Source organism: Seriola lalandi, unplaced genomic scaffold (assembly GCF_002814215.2).
Source record: "Seriola lalandi dorsalis isolate HSWRI2012SDOR001 ecotype SW California unplaced genomic scaffold, Sedor1 jcf7180002053799, whole genome shotgun sequence".
In the NCBI taxonomy this organism is placed as follows: Eukaryota; Metazoa; Chordata; class Actinopteri; order Carangiformes; family Carangidae; genus Seriola; species Seriola lalandi.
In genome coordinates, this window is record NW_019524352.1 from 12540 (window position 1) to 32485 (window position 19946).

Consider the following 19946-nt stretch of genomic DNA (forward strand, 5'->3'; position numbering starts at 1 on the left):
GCCCACAGCACTGGGCCTGCAAACACATGAGAAAGTGAGGTTCAACGATTGGACACAGTCTTCGACAGTTGCAGCAGGAGATTATGGGAAATAATTATAAAAAAGTCTTGATTCCAGACTAACATATGAATTGTTTAATTGAACTGTATTATCCTCAGATAGTGTAGGGGGGGGGGTTTATTTAGCTTAAATGTGAAATGTTAATTTTCAAATTTCAGTGCAGTACATTAAAATACAAAGAACATTACAGTCATCTGTATCCCTTCAAGCAGCTGTCTCAGTCCCTCGTCTTCCATTAAGGGCTTTGCAATTTCAGCGGAGATGTTCTTGAACTCATCTCTGATCTGCAAAGAGATTATGAAGCAGATCGAGGTTTTATATTAATACTGTGAAAGTATAAATGAATCAGTCCACAGAGAAATGCACACAGCCTGTATTCAGAAACTGAGCCTTAAAACCAGCCGCCAGGACTTCTGGAACTTTAGCCCCGCCCACCTGGACCCACCATCCAAACCTCGCAGGATTTGTTTGGTATATTCGGTTGGTATTTGGTATATTTTTAATGCATCGCTCAGAAAAACAGTCAGCCAATCAGAGAAGAGGCTCAGAGCCACAGGTTGCATCAAGTTAACAAAGGTAGCGTCAAGATGGACAGAAATAGAACAACATTTAGCATCGAGGTGACAGATGGAGAGTGATGGAGTCAGAACAGAGAGAGTAAAAACAAGATCAAGATAAAGAGAGAAAAATTAGCATCAAAAAATCAATAGATAGTAAATAGATGAAGATAAATGACCTTGTTTCTTGCGACAACGATAACAATGCCAAAGATCAGCATGATGACCATCCCAACCCCCATGAAGCCTGCGAACTGTGTGATGGAACAAGAACAACATTCAAAGTTTAATCCAATCAAAGAGACAGATATCTCAGGTGAAAAGTTAATACTTATTAGTTCCGCCTCTTGTACGTACTATTTTTAGGAATATGCCTTTCTCACTGCAGCCTGCGTAGATTCCCAGGCAGGAGATGCCGAGGACGCCGATGGCGAACACCCACAGCCATCCCAGACCGGGGGTCCCGAACGCCGACAGCTACTCCGCCATGACAGGACAAAGACACAACCTCAAACACTGAGTTACTGGAAATTTAGAATGACATTTTTCTTACCATCAATAAATAAAAAACATACATTATACAATCAATACTTTACATGTTAAAGATAAAGTCTAAATATCCACAGGACGTGTTGAGTTTTTATAATTTACTATTCTGAGCATATACCAGTATTTATTTTATTTTATTTTATCACTGATGATGCATCTTAGGACAATGATAATAATTAATATTTATCTATTTTTGATGTAGTTACTCTTTAAATTATTATTCAGATTGCGATACAAGAAATGATGGATTCAGAATTTGTTGATTTTATTGTCTTTGGCTTAACGCTACACGGCAGATTCACATCCAGAATCCAGATGTTAAAGAGGCGGTTCAGGTCATGTGACGTGGAGTTGCGTGAGGTTCTTATCTACAGTCGGTGTACGTAGATCCGGATCAGCGCGCTCACGGTTTCGAGGAGCTCCAGTGTAAGATCAGTTCGTCGTTGGTGTTTTCATGGGATTTTATTGGCAGAGCGTGATGATTGCAATCAAACGTGTTGTGACATTTATATTTAGATATATGACGCCAGTTTTTTCATCCAGTGTAATTTCACAGACCAAAACATTGTATTTTATTGGGGCCGGTTCTGTTTAAAGGAACCATATCAGGTTTCCTGGAAAAAGCGGTTACTGGAATGCTGGAAATCTAAAACCTGAGCGTGTTTTTTGGAACAAGCTCAACAGAAATGGAAGTCAAATTTGATTATTTAAAAACAATGGCCCGAGGCCGTTCTCTTCCAGAAATATAAATCATCCGTCATGTAACCCTTCAGTATTTCTGATCTGATAACATTGTGAGAGCCATCCTGGTTTTGTGTCAACTGTGGAAATAAAACCCCACCCCCCCGAGCAACATCTGTTCTGCATTAAGACAAGAAACCAGAGCCTGCACTACATCTGGGCAGCTGTTCGCCTCCTCATAAGACTCATTATCCATCACCTCGGCTTGTTCTAAACATTTCCCCTCAGGTATTTTCACATGAGCTCCAAACAGGATTACAACATGCCCCGTCCTGACGAGCGCAATCCAAAACAATCTTCACAAATGCAAACACACGGTTTTCGTTCTGATTAAAACCACAAGCAGCTTTTACTCTGGTCACACAAGGACCTTTCTTTAAATGTTGCAATAAATGAAAAAGCCATTATGATTAAACAGTTGATTCATTTGTGGTTTGTTTATTGCTTAAAGGATAATTCAGGTTTATTGTAACTTTGGTTTTTATTCTTGTAGGTTTATGTTTCAGTCAATCACGACAGATTCAAAAATGTATTTAAAACTAAAAGTGAGCACAGCTGAGATGTTTACGGCGGTTAGATATGACGGTAAAAACTATGAAGTTCATCCCATAATGCTTTGCGCTATTTGTCCTTTTGTATCGTCCTGGTAAAAAAACAAAACAAATGATAAGATACAAATATGATGACTGGCTTTATGTTTGTTGTGTTCTGATTCCACACTGAAAAACATGTGGATTACTGTTGTTGTTGTTGTTGTTGTTGTTGTTGTTGTTTACCTGGTAGCTGATGCTGGTGGCCTTCACTGCCGTGAAGATCAGCAAACATCCAACGATCTGAGGACACATCACATTAGTTAGCGTGAGTTTAACAAAATAAAAGCTCCACGTATGGAGACTGAAGAGTGACGCCATAAAACTGATTCTTTAAAAGAAGAAAAAATAAAAATATAAATCTGAATTTCAATGTTAAAATCCCACATTGTCTCCAATATGACAAAAACAACAAAGTTTGTTTATCTAAATCCATTCGTCCCTTTGTCGCTGCTCGTTTCCCCACTGTGGGACTGAGAAAGGATTATTATCTTATCTTATCTTGGACAAAGTCAAACTCATATAACTTTATTTCATATTCTAGTTTGGATCCTAGAGTTTCCTACAACACTAAATGCATCGGGTGTAGAAAGTGTGTAAATGTTTCACAGGATATTCTGAAAATCAATCATACAAAAGGTTTGAGTTCATGTAAACATTAAACAGCTTCAAAAACACCAGAAACAACCTGATGACATAATATAAATGACATTAAACAGCCTTTTACAGCAGCTTTAAAAACTGGAAGTGGCTGGAAAATGGTCTCTAACATTCATAAAGTGTGTTTACTATGTCATTTATATTTATAATTTTATATTATATTATCGTGTTTTGTATTGTTTTATTATTTATATTTATTTATTGTCCTCCAGGCATCACATCTGCAGTCGTTGACGCTTTATTCTTCGTAGCTGTATTTCTGCTCTGAGCCACTAGAGGGAGACACAGATCTAAACACTCAGACTTTCTGTGACCGACCTGAAGGTCGAAACAAACACTCACTCACAAGAAAAAAGAAAAGTGTGTCGGGCACCAAGAAAAGGAAAAACATCACTTTCATCTGTGTTTTTCATTCTTGAACCTCATTTTGTCTTTTTCATCTCGGAGAAATGAGTTAATCTTCATTATTGTTCCTTATTGTTTTTAAAGTGACACTTTTAATAACGATTACATTCCTTCACTAAAGAAAACAAAAGGCGGCTCCTTTAATGTTTCCGCCCTTCTTTAAATTGATTTTCTCTTCTGCTGGTTTTTTCTTTGCCCATCCAGCTGAGTGCCTGATGTTTCTGCAGCAGCTTCATTAGTGAGAGTAGTGAGGGTTGTGTGGGCGGGTTGAAATATGAACCTGCATCAGAGCTTTTCACTTTAGCTTCTGCTCTTCGTCTTGAGGGTTTTACTGGAAGTGAATTTTTATTGAACATCAGCCAAAAAAAAAAAACCGCACAAAAAAAAAATCAGTTTGATGTTTTATCACTTTCCTACATGACACCACCAACACTGCCACCATTTTGTTGTTGTTTTGTTTTGGGCTTTTATTGTCAATAAATCTGCATCTTGTAGTTTTGATACTACACATTTTTTCTCCACCGTTTGTTTTCAGAAAAAGCTAAAAATCAAACAGATTTTTTAACAAACAATTATTATTAAACAATTATATATTGTCTTTTGTTGCCATGTTTTCACCCAGCTCATGCGTCCCTGTCCGTTTATGAACATGTAAAATTAAAACTGAATTGTTTAAGGAGGGTGAAACTAAGATGAACAAGAATTGCGTAACTACTTTTTTGGTGGATTGTTTTTTCCCAGTTTTCCTCTTTTTTAAAAAAAAATCTTTCGTTTCAAACACAAATACTAAACTAAATAAAAAATTAAATAAACCAAAGATATAACTGAAAATGAAATTAGAAATATAAAAAAAAAAGGAAAAATAGGAAAATAGTTTTTCTACTTACAGCAAACAACACATTGAAGAAGATGAAGAGACATTTGAGGCATCCATTAATTTTTCCCATCTTCAGTTTTCAGTGATTTGTTCTCAGCAGATGAAGAAGTGAAGCAGTGTGTGTGTGTGTGTGATGATGTGCAGCAGTGTGTGCTGTGATAAAGTACATGCACAGACAATCTGCAGGAGGATAGACGCAGAGTTACAACACACAGAGCTGCACTGCCGTCAAACTCTTCTATCTACTTCTTAAAGCGGAAGCGATCAGGGGAACAAATCAAGGGAAACGACAAGATGCAACTGAAAGGGTTTCACCTGCGACTGAATAAAACTTCTTTTACACTTATTAAGTCATTAAAGAAGTTTTTTATTGTATTCTTATGATTTTAACTTTTGCAGATTGAGTTCAGCACTTGAAGACGTCTTTTTCGTATTTTACCTTTTTATCATTTTTAATTATAAGAACACGCAAAATTAATTCACAACATTCACATAGAAGTTTGACTATTTAAAACATTCGTTCAAACATGTTTTAAACATGGTGTTTGATTGTTTTATAATGAGGCTTAATTTCCAAATGTAATGTTTGAGAGGGTGTGAGGAGGACTGAACAAAGTGTGGGAGCGCTGAACATTATTTGTCTAGATGATCTAGTGCGGAGAAAGTTCTTGACGAACTGTGATTCAGGGTTCAAGGAAATTCAAATGTCATTTTATTGACAAAAAGAATAGATACCAAACCAAACGAGGGGAACAGACGCTGTGAAAATTAAAGCTTCCGTAAACTATGTCTTGAAAACAGTAAAATGTAATTCTTGGAAAGAAAAAAAGGATTTTTAATTAAAGAATCAAATATAACAGAAAAAAGACCAAACAAACAAATGGAAAAACAGAATAAAAGAAGAAACTGCTGCTCCAGAAGAAAAAGAAGAAAGAACAGAAGTTATTTACATGAAAATGATGTTCTGTTGCACCTTTGTGTCCGATCTGACTGCTCTAGATCTATGAAGGGCTTACAGCAGGAAGACCGCACCCCTTTGTAGTATGTATGTGTGTGTATGTCTGTGTGTATGTGTGTGTGTGTGTGTGTGTGTGTGTGTGTGTGTGTGTGTGTGTGTGTGTGTGTGTGTGTGTGTGTGAGATAAGGCCTCCATCTCTCCTGCCAACTTCTCAGAAATGAAAAATGTTAGGGTCAAGAAAAAAAACAAACATATGCTGCTTCTACCTCTGAGAAGAGAAAACTGTGGGCGGGGCAGAACAGAGCCCCTCCCCCCCCCATCCCCCGATCACAGACACATTCAATTACATCAGGATAAATTCATGTTAAATAACAAATTCAAATACATGTTTTAAAGAAGCAGTGAATTTTTTCTCAGTTGGACAAACATCATGTTGCAAGAGCTGGAAAGAATGAGGGGCGACAGGAAGTGTAAGACAACTGTATCCTGAACCGTTGCCCTGACAGCAGAAGCTCATGCTCATCACAGGACGACACTGATTGCTTCCTGCCCCCCCCCCCCGTCCCTTGGGATCACCGTCGCCCCGTGTGTTTGGGGACCCAGAGTCTCGCCAGACATATCTATATTTTTTAGTATTTCAATATGAAAATCTTTTCTCTTTTCTCTTCCTGTGAAAATGTGATTTTGAGAAACCAGCTAAAGCGATCGTTAAATTAAAACCACACGTAGAGAAACTTCCAGGTCGCTGTGACTTTAAATCGCCTCCGACGTACAAACAAAAACCATGTTACCGATCCAATTCTAGCAAAACATTTATATGCAACACGTTATTTTCCCCCTCGTGTTGGTTGTGATGCAGTCGGCCTTCGAACGCGTCCTGCTGAAGGACCCTCAGTCAGAACAGGTGCAAACACCTGTCAGGGTTTACCGCTGCTGTGCAGGACGTTTCAGGTGCATTAATCGTGACCTCTTGTTCAATTAACCAATTTCAAAAAAAGGTAAAACTGTGTCACGTTTCAGTTCTGACCGGCATCCGGTTCTTTTTTCTTTTTTTGTTGTTGACATGAGCAGCAGGAAGCAGAAACCACTGACTGTAACCTGGGTCCATCAGAAGCCTCAAAGCTCGAGTCCTAATGAAGCAGATACACATCAGTGTAAGTTCATTTCCTGCCACTTTCATGCAGGCGGGTACACGACATCCTGTCTGGACGACCTCAGACTTAGACTCAGATTGAGATTCAACGATTAACAATTATATTTGGATGAATTAAATTTGCCGGTGTGATCAGGCCCAAATCATGAGATAGTACCTGTGTGTTCACTGGGGAGCTGCCGATGGATCCTGCACACGAGCGAGCAGGTGGGTGGAGAGTGTCCTGTCTAATCTTGGGGGGAAGTAAAGTCAAGTCTCTTTGACCATGGTAAGAACGCTTCCCTCCTCCTGGGCGGGACAGTCAAGAGGACACGCTGTCAGTTTCTGTGGTGAGCAGGTCACAGCGCTCTGTAGCATTTAACCCTTTAAGACCTGAGGCGCCCTCGACTGTTAGCGGCGAGCTCATTGTGACCCCCCGCAACGAATCGCGGTGAATTTAATTTGTCACATGTCTTTGAAAACGACGTAATCTTATAATGCACCTGTACGCTGCATCCGATCTTAACGGGTTAAGACTTCGGTCCCTTGACAACCTTCAACAGGAAGAAACTGGATGCTAGTATGCTAAACTGACTAGCTTTCACTCTGGAAGCTATTTAGCCTAGCATACGTGTGTGAAAATGTGTCTTAGGACACGTTGCAAAAGGTTGATAAAGAAATGAATAAGATATAAACCAGCAAGAATAAAACAGAAAAACACTTTGTACACAAACAGAGAATTCACACGTGTAAAAACCTAATTTTTCGATCTAATAAGTCCAGGATTCCTTCAGTCAACCAGTAAGCAAGACTCCTTACTTGAACTTAGGAGGCGTTCCTCTGAACAGTTACATCAGATACCTGCCAACCAATCAGGATCCAGGATTCTTCCCTCCGTCTGGAGTTTGCCTGTGGCTTCAGGAATGTGCAGGTCTGAGCACAGAGGATTTACGAGCCTCATTGTTTACGTTTTTATTGGAAAAGCTTCACCGACACCGACCCGAACTTTAACAGCAGACCACAGTGAGGATGGCGGGGGGGGGGGGCGACTTGTTTACTTGTTTACTTAAATTCACACACATAGAAAGTTAAATGTTAAAGTCATCAGTGAAAGGCTCAAAGTGGAAGAAAAAAAAAATATATGAAAAACACAATTAGTTGTTATTATTCACATTTTAATGTCAAAAACAAGCATTTCTTATAAATAACGTAAGAATCTGAAATCAATCCCTGTTTTTATTTTTTCTGTTAAGATGTTTCCAACCACTCAAAGCTTCATCACATTCACAGAAACGAAACAATGAGGTTCGTTTGTGGTTTGACCACCAACAGCTGGAGACAGTTACTGGACGCAGCGTCTCAGACGTCCCGTCCTCATGGTCGCGTCAGCTGATGACCACGCGACAGACCGGAAAGATGCAACATGTAAATCAGGCTGAGAGGAGGTGAATCTCTCAGCGTCTTCTCTGACAGATGTTTCTTTGATCGGTTTTTGAAGGAGAAGTGAAAAGCAAGATTTTAGGGAACTAAAGGTTTTGGTTTCAACTCCTCGTCAATATGTTCACATCATCATCACCTTCCTCTCCTGCGCCGACCGGACTCAGAGGTTTTGCAAAGAAAATGAGACGTGGATCTCAATCAGTCTGCGAGAGAAATTTCCCGTTAACAAGAAGTTAAGAGCAGGTGCTGGTTACAAGCAGCACGCACACACACACACACACACACACACACACACACACACACACACAGGAGCTTCTTAATACGTATCAAGGTATTTTAACGATGAGTCATCAGTGTTGCACGCGGCGGGGGGGCGGAGCTGTGAGGATGTGAGCGACAGACACACCTTAAAATCTAAAGAAAAACCAAGAGATGGAAAGTGAAAACACACCGTCAGACGAACGAAGGGTAAATGCGAAGTCACGTGTGTGTGTGTGTGTGTGTGTGTGTGTGTTGGTACACTTATCTTCTAATCTATGAATTCTTACATCAGCCCGTGACCCTGACGGGACCTTATGACTTATCACGTTACCTTGGCAACGCCCAAAACGTTTTTACTCCCTCTCTTCACTTTCGTCGGTTCATATTTACATAGAAACTTCTTGTTTCTCGTAACAGTAACGTTGGGTTTGTTCCTGCCATCCATCTTCTTCCTCTTCCTTCTTTTTCTTTATGGCGGTTTCCTACTGTTTTCTTGTAACGCTTCTGGGAGTTCCCCTTATAATAAAGCCATTGTTTAATCACAACGCTATGAACTCTGGGTAATTCCCTGAGGCAAACTCTGCAGAAAAGAGGCCTTCATGAGGATGGACAAACATATAACTCTGACTCCCAAGGTTTGCATTTTGGTAGAAAACGTCCAATCACAGAGCTTTAAATTCTCCTATAATCCGAGGGCAGGAGATGAAATCAGTTCACTTGTTTCAGAAACTGTTTTATCCTCAAACTGTAGTGACGAAGTTTTTTATTTTATTCTTTCTGATTCAGATTCAGATTTTATTTCTCCCACAAAGAGCAGCTGACCCCGACCTCAAGTTACAGACTCACAGACAAAGCATCAACTCGGGTCGATACAAGCAGCAACGAAAACACTTTGTGTCACAGTTTCCATCCTGAATAAATAATATAAGAACAATTTGATTTAAATACGTCATTTAAAAAGAGAAGTGTTGGCGTGTGGACTGACAGCAGAAGGAAAGAAGGACTTTCTCCTGCAGCGAGAGCAGAGGCTCATGGGTATTGTAGTATGTAAAGCCAAGCCAAGCTGCTTCCTCAGAAACGAAGATGAAACTTGTGGTTCAATTACTCCGAAAAAAAAACAAGAAATGAAAGTGGGGATTATTATTGTGTTTGCCCGGCGTCCCTCCCACCATCACCTGACCTCAGGGCGTGAACTGAACCGTCACAGCTCCGACGACTTGTAGCTTCTTCTTCTTCTCCATTAACATGCTTATCGCTGTGTTTATAACGTGGCGTTCTGCTGTGACGCTTCTGTTCGTACCTCAGTTTATAAAGTGGAGAAGAAGTGATGCCACAGGTCGGTCGGCTCTGCGAACGCTCGGTTGTGGTTTTCACACTCGTTCTGAGGATGGAAAGTTAGAGCAGATATGTCAGCCTGTTCATGCTGACGCCCCCCCCCCCCCCCCCCCCAGCAGCCTGCAGTCTGTCTCAAGGTCAGAGGACAAAGAGGCCGTTAAAATCGTTAGAATAAGAGGGAGTGGACTCTTGTTTCCAGCGGACACACACATGTGCAAGTGCACATAACGTTCAGTATCCGCAAATCTAATTCTCAAAGCGTTCTGTGTACACTCTCTCCGGGAGGTACTGTTACAGTCACAGTATTTAATGCATTAAAAGCATCAGTTTATAGATAGATACTAACTTTATTTAGTTAACAGTAAACACAGAGAGTATTAAGAATATTTAGTGTTAAGTTGGTAGTTTAAATTGTTTAAACTGTAAAATCAAACGATCATCCTTCAACAGAACCCAGTGTCGACTGTAATCCTTCTGTCAGCTGGTTCCTGAGCTCACATTCACCGTGTTGTGACTCGCACTAATGGTGAAGATCCTCATGAACTCATGGAGGTTAAAACAACATCAATTTAAAACAAAAGATCAATTAAAAATATAAATAATAGATGCATGAATCTAGGTTGTAAATGAAAAAGCATAAAGTGACATAAAATTCCAGGGAGGGATGTTTCTATTATACGTTTTACTATTTTATTTTATTTTTGTTTAATAAAAAAGTGAGAAAACACTTTAAAAAGCATAAAAATTTTGTTTATATTCAAGAAGAATTAAAAAGTAGAACATAAACACATGGTGTATTTTGATACAGTATATTGTAGAATAAATGGAAATGTTTTATTTTTCTTAACCTCCGAATGATAATAATAATAATAATAATAATAATAATAATAATAAAAATGTTCCTACAAAGAAAGATGTAAATTAGTAGCAACAATAAGGAATAAGGAAAGTGCTTGAATGAGTCGGTTTAATCAGTGCACAGTAAATGTACAAACTACACTAAGTGAATGATGAATGAATATTTACACCAGTTCAAATGGAGCTATTTTCTACACAGAACCAAACAACAGGTTCCCTCCAGGAAACTTATTAGAACGTCGCTCAGGATTCGCCTGATGTGTTTTTGTGATTTTCATTCAGTGTGCAACACGATGGGCGGTTGTGGTTTTGGTGAGGAGCCGTTTCTGGTGCATCTGCATCTGAAAAACCAAAAGGTGTTAAAAAAAGGAGGAGGAGGGTAAAACTAGAGCAGGGGGTAAATTCATGAACTCTTTGTGTGAGCTGTGGTCAAAAGAAAACAGGTCATGAGGCAGAGCTGCTGTTAAAGCATCTGCTGACCTGGTTGATGTGACAAAACACAGCTTTTCAATTCACGATGTTGAATTATATTCTTCCTCTTACCGTCAGTGGGGTCTTGTCGTGGTTCATGGCGCCTGGTTTTCCCGCCTGCTGGCTGCTCAGTCCCTGCACACACCTGTTCCCGTTTACCTCATCATCCCCTCTGTGTTTAAACACCTCCCTGTTTCCACTCACCGATTGTCGGATTGTCTTTGTGCTCTCTGCCAAGCGCTTCATACCTCAGTTTGCCTGATTCCTGTTTCTGATTATTTGCTGCTTGACTACAGCTCTGCCAGTAAAGACTCTTTACCTGGCAGCATCCACTCTGTTGGAAACTGGGACCTGGTCTTGATTTTGTAGTTTTGTTACTCAGACTTGTGATTAGCCAGGTTTTGCAGTTCTACCTTCTCTCTTGCTCTCTCTCGCTCTCTCTCTCTCTCTCTCGTGACTTGTCTTGACTGTGTACACTTTGAAATTTTGACCTTTTCTGCCACAAAGGTTTTCTTACTCACACATGTCTTAGTCACAGTTGATGATCTCTCTCAGGTCATGTAGGATTTTCTTTTGTCTTGGTGACTTTGACGGCAGGTTTGTCGTAGGTTTTCTGGCTTAGACTCGTCACAGTTACGTAGGTCTCTCCTTCAGACTTGTTTCAACCACGTAGGAGTCGGACTTTTTGATCATCTGGATTGTTTTGCCTTTGCAACTTTGACCTCTCTCTTCCACACAGGTTTTGTCATTCAGACCTCGTGTTACGACCCGGCCTTGGGGAAACCCTGGCGACTCCCCTCTTCCCAGCTCCCGAGAACCACCAGCCACAAGGAATTACAGCCCATTAGGTTTTCTATTCAAGATGTGTTTATCTTCAGGCTGGGCCAACGGCAAAATAACAAACAGAAGTGACTCAGACTAAAGAACCTAAACTTACTTATTCAAACAAAAGAGGAACAAAAAGACAAGCCGCTAACCTAACTCCTAACCTGACAAAAACTGGAGAACATTGGGTTAAACAAAATTGCCCCCCACCCCTACGGCACCTGGGCTGAGCTTTCACATGAGCAACTATATGCAATATCCGAACATGTGGAGAGAGATGAGCGCCTGCAGAAGCTGGAAGAAGCCGGCCTTAACACTGCAAGCCTGCAGGCTGGAACCAATCAGCTGCCTGGAACAACCTATAAACTCACACAGTCAATCATTCAATCAGCCCCTGCACACCTGCATCCCAACACACACACACACACACACACACACACACACCTCAGCAGGAACCCTAGAAAGAGAGATCCACAACACAAGCACAACATTAAAACGCACACAAATTCTCCATCAGAAAACCAACCAACACCTCGTGACACACACTTGTCTGGGTCTCGTAGACGATGTGTTGGTCATATCGATTTCTTGACTTCCCTTCGTGTAGGTTTTCTAACTCTTGGTCTGACGCGACTCGTCTTGGTTGTGACTCAAACTGAAAGACGTCTTCTGGTCCCGTGGATTTCTCTCAGTCATGTAGGTTCTGACTCTACATGACTGAGTCTTCTTTTCAAGCCCGTAGTGTTTGCATTAGTCATGTAGGTTTTTCTTGACTCTTTTGTCATGCTAACAAAGTAATGTTTAATTTCACTTATGGACAGAAACTCTCACGCTTCAGCTGAGACAGATTTTCGTCCTCTGGTTTGTGCTTTATGCTTCATTTGCCGGCAGTGTGTCTGTGGAGGTAAGTGTTGGTGAATGTGTTCAGCTGCTCCGGTGACAGACACAAGGAGCTTCCCCCCAAAGAGACTCTGACCTTGTCTCAGGAACAACAGTAACACTGATAAAGAGGCCGGCGCTCCATATATTTCCCATCTTATCGCACCGTAAATAGACCTGGAAGCCGCCAGGAACACTGGTGAGACTCTCAATGTACAGATAGATTTAAATGTTATGAACACACAAGTAAGACATTTGCAGCGATGACCTTGGTGCCAAAGGAAGGCGGCGTTTCACTTTCTGTTCCCCCTCAACAGTTTCCAAGATCAAATAATTAGTCAGCTGTGAAAATCAATTTGCAAAGAATGAAAGATTTCTGTGTGAAAATAATATTTAGTCATCTCTTTTCAAAGTTACATAATTGATGTGAGCTGTTTGGAAAGGTTAACCCCGTCCAATTTCAATTACCACTCAACATAAAATTACCAACAAAACATTTCACAACATTTTTTCCCGGTAACTATCTTGTATTAACTTGATGAAATATGCATCACGCTAAAGAAAAAGTCACTAATTTGTCTAGGATCAGAAGGATTCATCCTCCGGGGAGCACGCACTGTATGTCTTCGGTAAATGTCATCGTAATGCACCGAATAAAATGTTGATATTTGCTTTTGTACAAGTGGAAAATTTGTCCTGATGGTGCCACCAGAGGAAAGGTCAGAGGGTCATGAATATAATTAGGGGTTCACCCTCTGGAGACTGTGAATATCCACTGTAAATTTTGAGAAAAATCCACCTTGTTGTTTCTCATCAGTCACTTTCTCCAGTACAGCCACAGCATGACAAACGAAGCCCATCAGCCATCGGTCATAGCGGTTTTATCTCTGGGGACGATGAATATCAACAACAGAACACAAACAAATGAAAAGTCAGTAGCAGGGTTTTTGCAGTTGGTTCGATGATTTCGGGAGGTAATGGAGTCGGTGAGGAGGCGGAGAAGAACCGCAGACTACAGGGAGTCAGCACTTTACAGAAACGCTCCCTGCAGACCTCCCTCCACATTAATTAGCTCCCTGCACTAAGAGAGGAACACACTTATCATAACACACACAGCAAGACTCACTTATTCTCTGACCACGCAAAACCATCTATTTAAAATGTATGTTTTTCCCATGATGATCGCTTTGTCTGTTGGTCCACCAGTTTGTTTCTAGATATGATTCACTATGAATATAAACATTTAAATACACTTTATACTATGAATGAATAACATTTCCTGATATCTAATTATGTAAAAGACAAGGCCCGACCTATTAGTTCCTCCAGTGGTTACTCAAACTGGAGGAAATAGTACATTTGTTGGGGACTACTTTCTGTGGCACATTAATCTTTGCTCAGCGTGGCTCACTAATGTGTTTTTAATAGGTTTCAGTAACAGTGCAGCTCTATAGCTCAGGCTTTGGATACACACTTGTTAATGAGATAATTTCATTATTACTTATCCTTTAATGTATTTTTTCTTAAATCCAAAAATAGTCCGACCGGTGTCCCTCTCTGCAGAGTTCAGAGAGTTTGGGGTTTTACTGGGTTTGAGAGGAGCCGCTGGCGACGCGTTACATCGTCTCTCCGCCTGAACTGCAGATGACAGATAGCTACAATCACATTAGCTAGTGAGTTGTTTACTGCTGCTGCTCTTCCTGCTTTACATCTCCATCTGTATCCACTCACGTAGAGCCAGGGTTTAATTTCATCATTAGCGTGTTCATGTCAGCAAAGCATGCTAATCAGGAAATGAAAGGGAGGGAGGGGAAAAAAAAAAACTTGAATAAATGAGAAATCTAATGAACATAGATGCTCCCACGCAGGTGTACTGCCTGATAGAATTAAGCTATTAACATCCTGTAATGCTCTGTGTTGTATTATGGCCTTCACCTGTGGCTGTGGGAGGTTTTAATGTTCACTATCATCAAAACACTAAACGAGGGAATATCTTTCACTTGAGGCTCATGCACCTCACTGTGTGCAGAAGTTTAGATGTCATGTGAGGGTTAGGGTTAGGGTTAGTCATCTGGCCTCTTTAAATGAGAAATAACACGTCGTCAGACAAACAGACTCCAGGGAGTTACTGCTCCCTGTTAGCTGTTAATGCTAACGATGCCTTTGAAACAATAGAAATAAAACGTACAAATGGCTCCTTTTTAAAGGTGTGTGTCCATGTGTAGTGTGATTATAGATCAGCTCTAGCTTCTATATTAATACTGTGAAAGTATCAAAGCCTCAGTCCACAGAGAAATGCACACAGCCTGTTGTCAGACCAAATTTGTGGATGATGAGGTAACGCTCCATTTTCATCATCACACTTATCATGTCAAAGATAAGGTGGCTGAGCTCAAGGCCTCCCTCGTCTCCCTATGGCATGATTTAACTACAAATATGAAACTGTGACTGTTCTCCATGAGCTCCGTCCTTTCAGCTGAAATTGATTGACTTTGTTATACTCAAATACAAAAGACAGCTGCTTCTTGTATCATTTATTTGTTCATTTCTCTGCGAGGAAATACAGAATTACCACGACGCCTGTGTCCAGAAACTGAGCCTTAAAACCAGCCGTCAGGACTTCTGGAACTTTGTGCTTTTATTGACAGAGCAGTGGAGAGAGACAGGAAATGGGGAAGCAGAGAGAGGGGGAATAACATGCAGCAAAGGGCTTGTCCGGTGCAGGACTTGAACCGGGGCCAATTGCAGCGAGGACTGTAGCCTCTGTATGTCGGGCGGATGCTCAACCAACTGAGCTACTCGACGCCCCGACTTCTGGAACTTTGTGATGTCACAACGAGTGCAAGTCCCCGCCCACCTGGACCCACCATCCAAACCTTGCAGGATTTGGTTTCTCTGAGTGTTTTTACCTGAAATCTGCTTTATTTTTATTGGATCACTCAGAAAACAGTCAGCCAATCAGAAGAGAGGCTCAGAGCCTCCTCTCTTCTGATTGGCTCACCGACCTGTTGTTACTAGAGCTGCAGAGAGAAGCCTGAGAGAGGAGATGTAAAACTACACTGAGATGGTTTTTATATCTTCTGATGGATCAACACTTGTTGTTAAAATCACAGATATTTTAAATAGAGTTCAAAGTCCTTTTTTAAATTGCACCTCAGAGCAAACGAGGAGAGAGGAACCACAGGCTTCAGAGGTCTGTTACTGGATGGCAACGCCCCCTTCACTGGAATATGTTTATTGATCGGTCAGATGACGTCATTGGTTGTTTCTACGTCTGTATATGTTAAAGGTTTCCTCTGAGTTTCCCTCCACTGTCACTTTGCAGTCAGTTGCAGCAGGAAATGGTGAAGCCTCCCACGTTCTTCCCATCCTTCAGTAGTTGAGGTCTGAGATGAAGACTGCAGATACAAACAATCAAAGGCAGAGTAGTGATGCAATCTGCTCTTCGTAGTAAAGATTCAAACAAACACAACGTTAATATTTCATGGAAACCAGAAGCGGATTGACCTGCATCAATACCTGCTGCTTGTTTTTATTTCTTTCTCTTAATCCTCCTGTTAACTTTATATATCACCTCGAGACAAACTGAAGAAAAGTGCTGATGTGGGACTTTCACACTTTCATCGCACAGAGTCTGAATTGATCATATTTTCCATCATTTATAATTCTAGTGAAAAAAAAAAAAAATTAGTTGGACAAAAATTCCTTTACATGTAAAGTTTCATTTCTTACATATCTCTGCTGTATTAGTGTGTACAAATAGTAAAACAATAGATTTTACAACTTTCAGCTGTTGTATAATAATAAGATGTGAACATTTTCACAGGTGCCTGTTATAGTTCATATATCTTGGGTTCCTGGCAGTTTATAATTTGTCAGACTGAAATAAATGCATTAAAAAAAAAAATCATCAAAATGGAGATTTGAGCTGGTTGATTTACAGTCAATAAGCATCATACAACAGGTTGATGAAGAAGCTGTTAAACCTGGAAGAAGTTTTGTGTCTTTTCTTTTTGCTGGGACGTATATTTTCGATCTGTAATCTGCAGTGAACTTTCATCCAGTGTGCAGGTTTTTTAAGCTTATTGAAAATGACACTTTTTAATTAGTTTAAGGAGCAGCAGCAGTTTGGATTCCTCTTAAAGGTTAAACCGAAGAATCCACCCACGTAAAAAGAAAAAAGAACACACAGTGTAAAATGAAGGTCATGTATTGTGTGGTGTTCCATGTGTAATTGAAGAGCTGTATAAGTGGTGTCTTTGTGCCGCTCCCTGCAGGTGCCGGGGGGCGGGGGGGGGGGGGGGGGCGGAGCAGGCTTACCTGGTCTGACCTGGTCGAGATCTCTCTTCACTCTTCAGTCAGTCTCACTTTATCTCTGTTGGTTTTGTTTTCTCTTTAACTTCAGTTTAGATTACAGGTCATGTGTCCTCCACCCTCCACAGATTTAATACAATATTCATGCTGGAATCAACAGTTTTGACTTCACGTGTTGTAAACGACCGGACCAGACTGATCATGTGTTGCACTGATCTGTTACTCTTCTCCACCGGTTCCACTTACATCTTCTTCATCGTTTGATTTCTCAGCATGAGGGTGTGAATGCTGCTGATTCTGTTGGTATTATAGACGTTAAACTGACATATGCAGAAATCAGCCCAGAAAAAACCCCACATGTAACGTATGGAATGGAAACTCCCCAAATTCTCAGAGAAAACAGTGAAGACATAATCTCAGCAGAGATCCACAACAAGCAACAACATGAACAGAGCCCAAAAAACAACCTAAAATGTTGGGTAACCCGACACTTGAAACTGAAACTGCTCTCATGCGTCGTAACACTCTTGTTGACACACTTTCATTTTGTTCATAACGGCGGAAAAACACAAGTTGTTAACGCTCTGTCACTGATTCTGGTTTCCCACGGGTGTTTGCACTTGCACCTGGTTTATTTATTTATTTATTTTTCTTTTGGCTTTTGTGCCTTTATTGGGCAGGATAGTAGAGAGAGACAGGAAATGGGGAGGCAGAGAGAGGGGGAATGACATGCAGCAAAGGCCGTCCGATGTGGGACTTGAACTGGGGCCGACTGCAGTGAGGACTGTAGCCTCTACACATGGGGCGCCTGCTTGCACCTGGTTTAAAAAACATGTTGTCATTATCCATTATCGTGTCCACTTTGTGATCTGATCTCCAGCAGTGGAAGAAGAAGCAAACTGCAGTTAAAGCTCCATATTTTCTTCTTCTGTGTTTTATTTGAAGTATCGAAGATATAAAAACCATCTCAGTGTAGTTTCACATCTCCTCTCTCAGGCTTCTCTCTGCAGCTCTAGTAACAACATGTCTGTGAGCCAATCAGAAGAGAGGAGGCTCTGGGCCTCTCCTCTGATTAGTGATCCATTAAAAATAAAGCAGATTTCAGGTAAAAACACTCAGAGAAACCAAATCCTGCAAGGTTTGGATGGTGGGTCCAGGTGGGCGGGGCTTGGTGACTGCTTTGTTGTGACATCACAAAGTTCCAGAAGTCCTGACGGCTGGTTTTAAGGCTCAGTTTCTGAATACAGGCTGTGTGCATTTCTCTGTGGACTGAGGCTTTGATACTTTCACAGTATTAATATAGAAGCTAGAGCTGATCTATAATCACACTACACATGGACACAGACCTTTACACTGGAGGAGCTTTAAAGTAAAGTACATGAGTACATTTACTTAGTTACTTTCCAGCACTCACAAGAAGTAAACAGCCGCATAAATATAAGAAATAAGAAAAACAACATGATTTAGAAAAAGTATTTATTTAATTTAAAATCTATTTTTCTACACTGTTTCCATTCTGAATGGCTTATAGTCTCAAATGAAAAGTGTGAGTTGGGCTCCATGTGTTTGTGCCACTCCGTTGCCATGAGACTATTGGTCCAGGATTCACTCCGCTCCTTCACAGGATGTAGGATTTCCTCTGGAGGCGGGGGCCAGCGACTGACAACATTCATATTCACAGGAAAACTAGATCTAGTTTGGAATGTACTTCTATAACCAACAGCTCGGCTTCCACTCTCGGTGTGGACACAGGGACAGTGTTTCCAGTAATCACCTCAGTCCTCTCACTCACGTGCTCATTCAATAATTGTATACAGTCTCCAAACTCCCTCGGGTCTTTGCATTGTGTTATCATTTCCAGGTGTGCAAAGTCGTTATTGAACATTGTGTTTTAAGGTGGAATTTCCTGCAGGATGCCAACGTCCTGTTTCAGCCTGTTGCTTATGAAATCTTCACCACCACCCTCCACAACCGCAAACTCTGGGTTTTTCCAAACTTGTGACAGTGACATGACAGAAGACATCAGACACCAACCAGGCTTTAGTTGGGATTTTATAATCCGCCCAGCTTCAGTTGAGGATGTTTGAGATCCATGCTCCATGACACCGTGAAACTTTTTAATGATGAATATTTACAACAGACTGTGACTCGTGACGGGTTCATTAACTGCAGTAGAAGAATATCTCAATCGAAATGTTGTTAACCCTCAGAGGTCTCAGGGTATTTTATCAATTCCTACATTATTTCTTAAGATCACTTGCGATCATTTGAGATGATCTGAATGATCTGGATGAACTGGATGACTGTATGATGACATCTCTGGACAACTTTTCAGCTTTGAGACTGTATCTCTGCTGGTTGCAGGTGGGTTTTTATTTCAGTCAAGGGCGGTTCCATCTTCTCGCTCTCTTACTTCCCGTCACAGTCGCTACACTGTGGAGATACTGTATCTGTGCTGATAAGAAAGGTTGGCTCGTCAATGGTAAAATTAGCAGTTCAGTATCTCGTTGCTGTCACGGCAAGTTCACTGATGTGCTCTGCCGCCTCCCTTCTTCTTCTTCTTGTACATAAATGTGTTGTAAAACCCACAGCTGTGCAAGTGATGGAGCAGAAAAGGCTCTAAGTTTTGTAATATTCATCAACAAGAAGAAGAGAAGTGTTGCGAGAGAGAATATCTGTGAACTCCCACTGACCGACTCCACAGGATGTAATGACAGAGCTGTGGTTCTCGCCGCATATTCTCCAAGTTCTCATATTCTCCAAGTTCTCATATTCTCCAAGTTCTCATATTGTCCAAGTTCTCACATCGTATTCTCCAAGTTCTCATATTCTCCAAGTTCTCACATCGTATTCTCCAAGTTCTCATTCTCCAAGTTCTCACGTCGTATTCTCCAAGTTCTCACATCGTATTCTCCAAGTTCTCACGTCGTATTTTCCAAGTTCTCACGTCATATTCTCCAAGTTCTCACGTCGTATTTTCCAAGTTCTCACGTCATATTCTCCAAGTTCTCACATCGTATTCTCCAAGTTCTCA

The 19946-nt window shown here is 40.9% G+C and overlaps 1 protein-coding gene and 1 long non-coding RNA gene across 2 annotated transcripts in view; both read right to left on the reverse strand.

Moving 5' to 3' along the window:
- LOC111651826 (tetraspanin-8-like) overlaps nt 1-4610 on the reverse strand; it is an 8206-nt gene extending 3596 nt beyond the window's left edge. The window contains exons 1-5 of the mRNA XM_023401880.2: nt 4450-4610; nt 2684-2740; nt 975-1094; nt 797-871; nt 249-344 (exon numbers count right to left, since the gene is read on the reverse strand). Of these exons, the coding sequence (XP_023257648.1) occupies nt 249-344; nt 797-871; nt 975-1094; nt 2684-2740; nt 4450-4509 (408 nt within the window). The 5' untranslated portion in view covers nt 4510-4610. The remainder of the gene's footprint in view (nt 1-248; nt 345-796; nt 872-974; nt 1095-2683; nt 2741-4449) is intronic.
- Nucleotides 4611-10518: 5908 nt separating this feature from the next.
- LOC147819390 (uncharacterized) lies at nt 10519-12256 on the reverse strand. The gene is made up of 2 exons (XR_015436972.1): nt 10967-12256; nt 10519-10764 (listed from the first exon to the last, which is right to left on the reverse strand). It is a non-coding gene; the product is annotated as an uncharacterized LOC147819390 (long non-coding RNA).
- Between the last annotated feature and the right edge of the window lie 7690 nt (nt 12257-19946).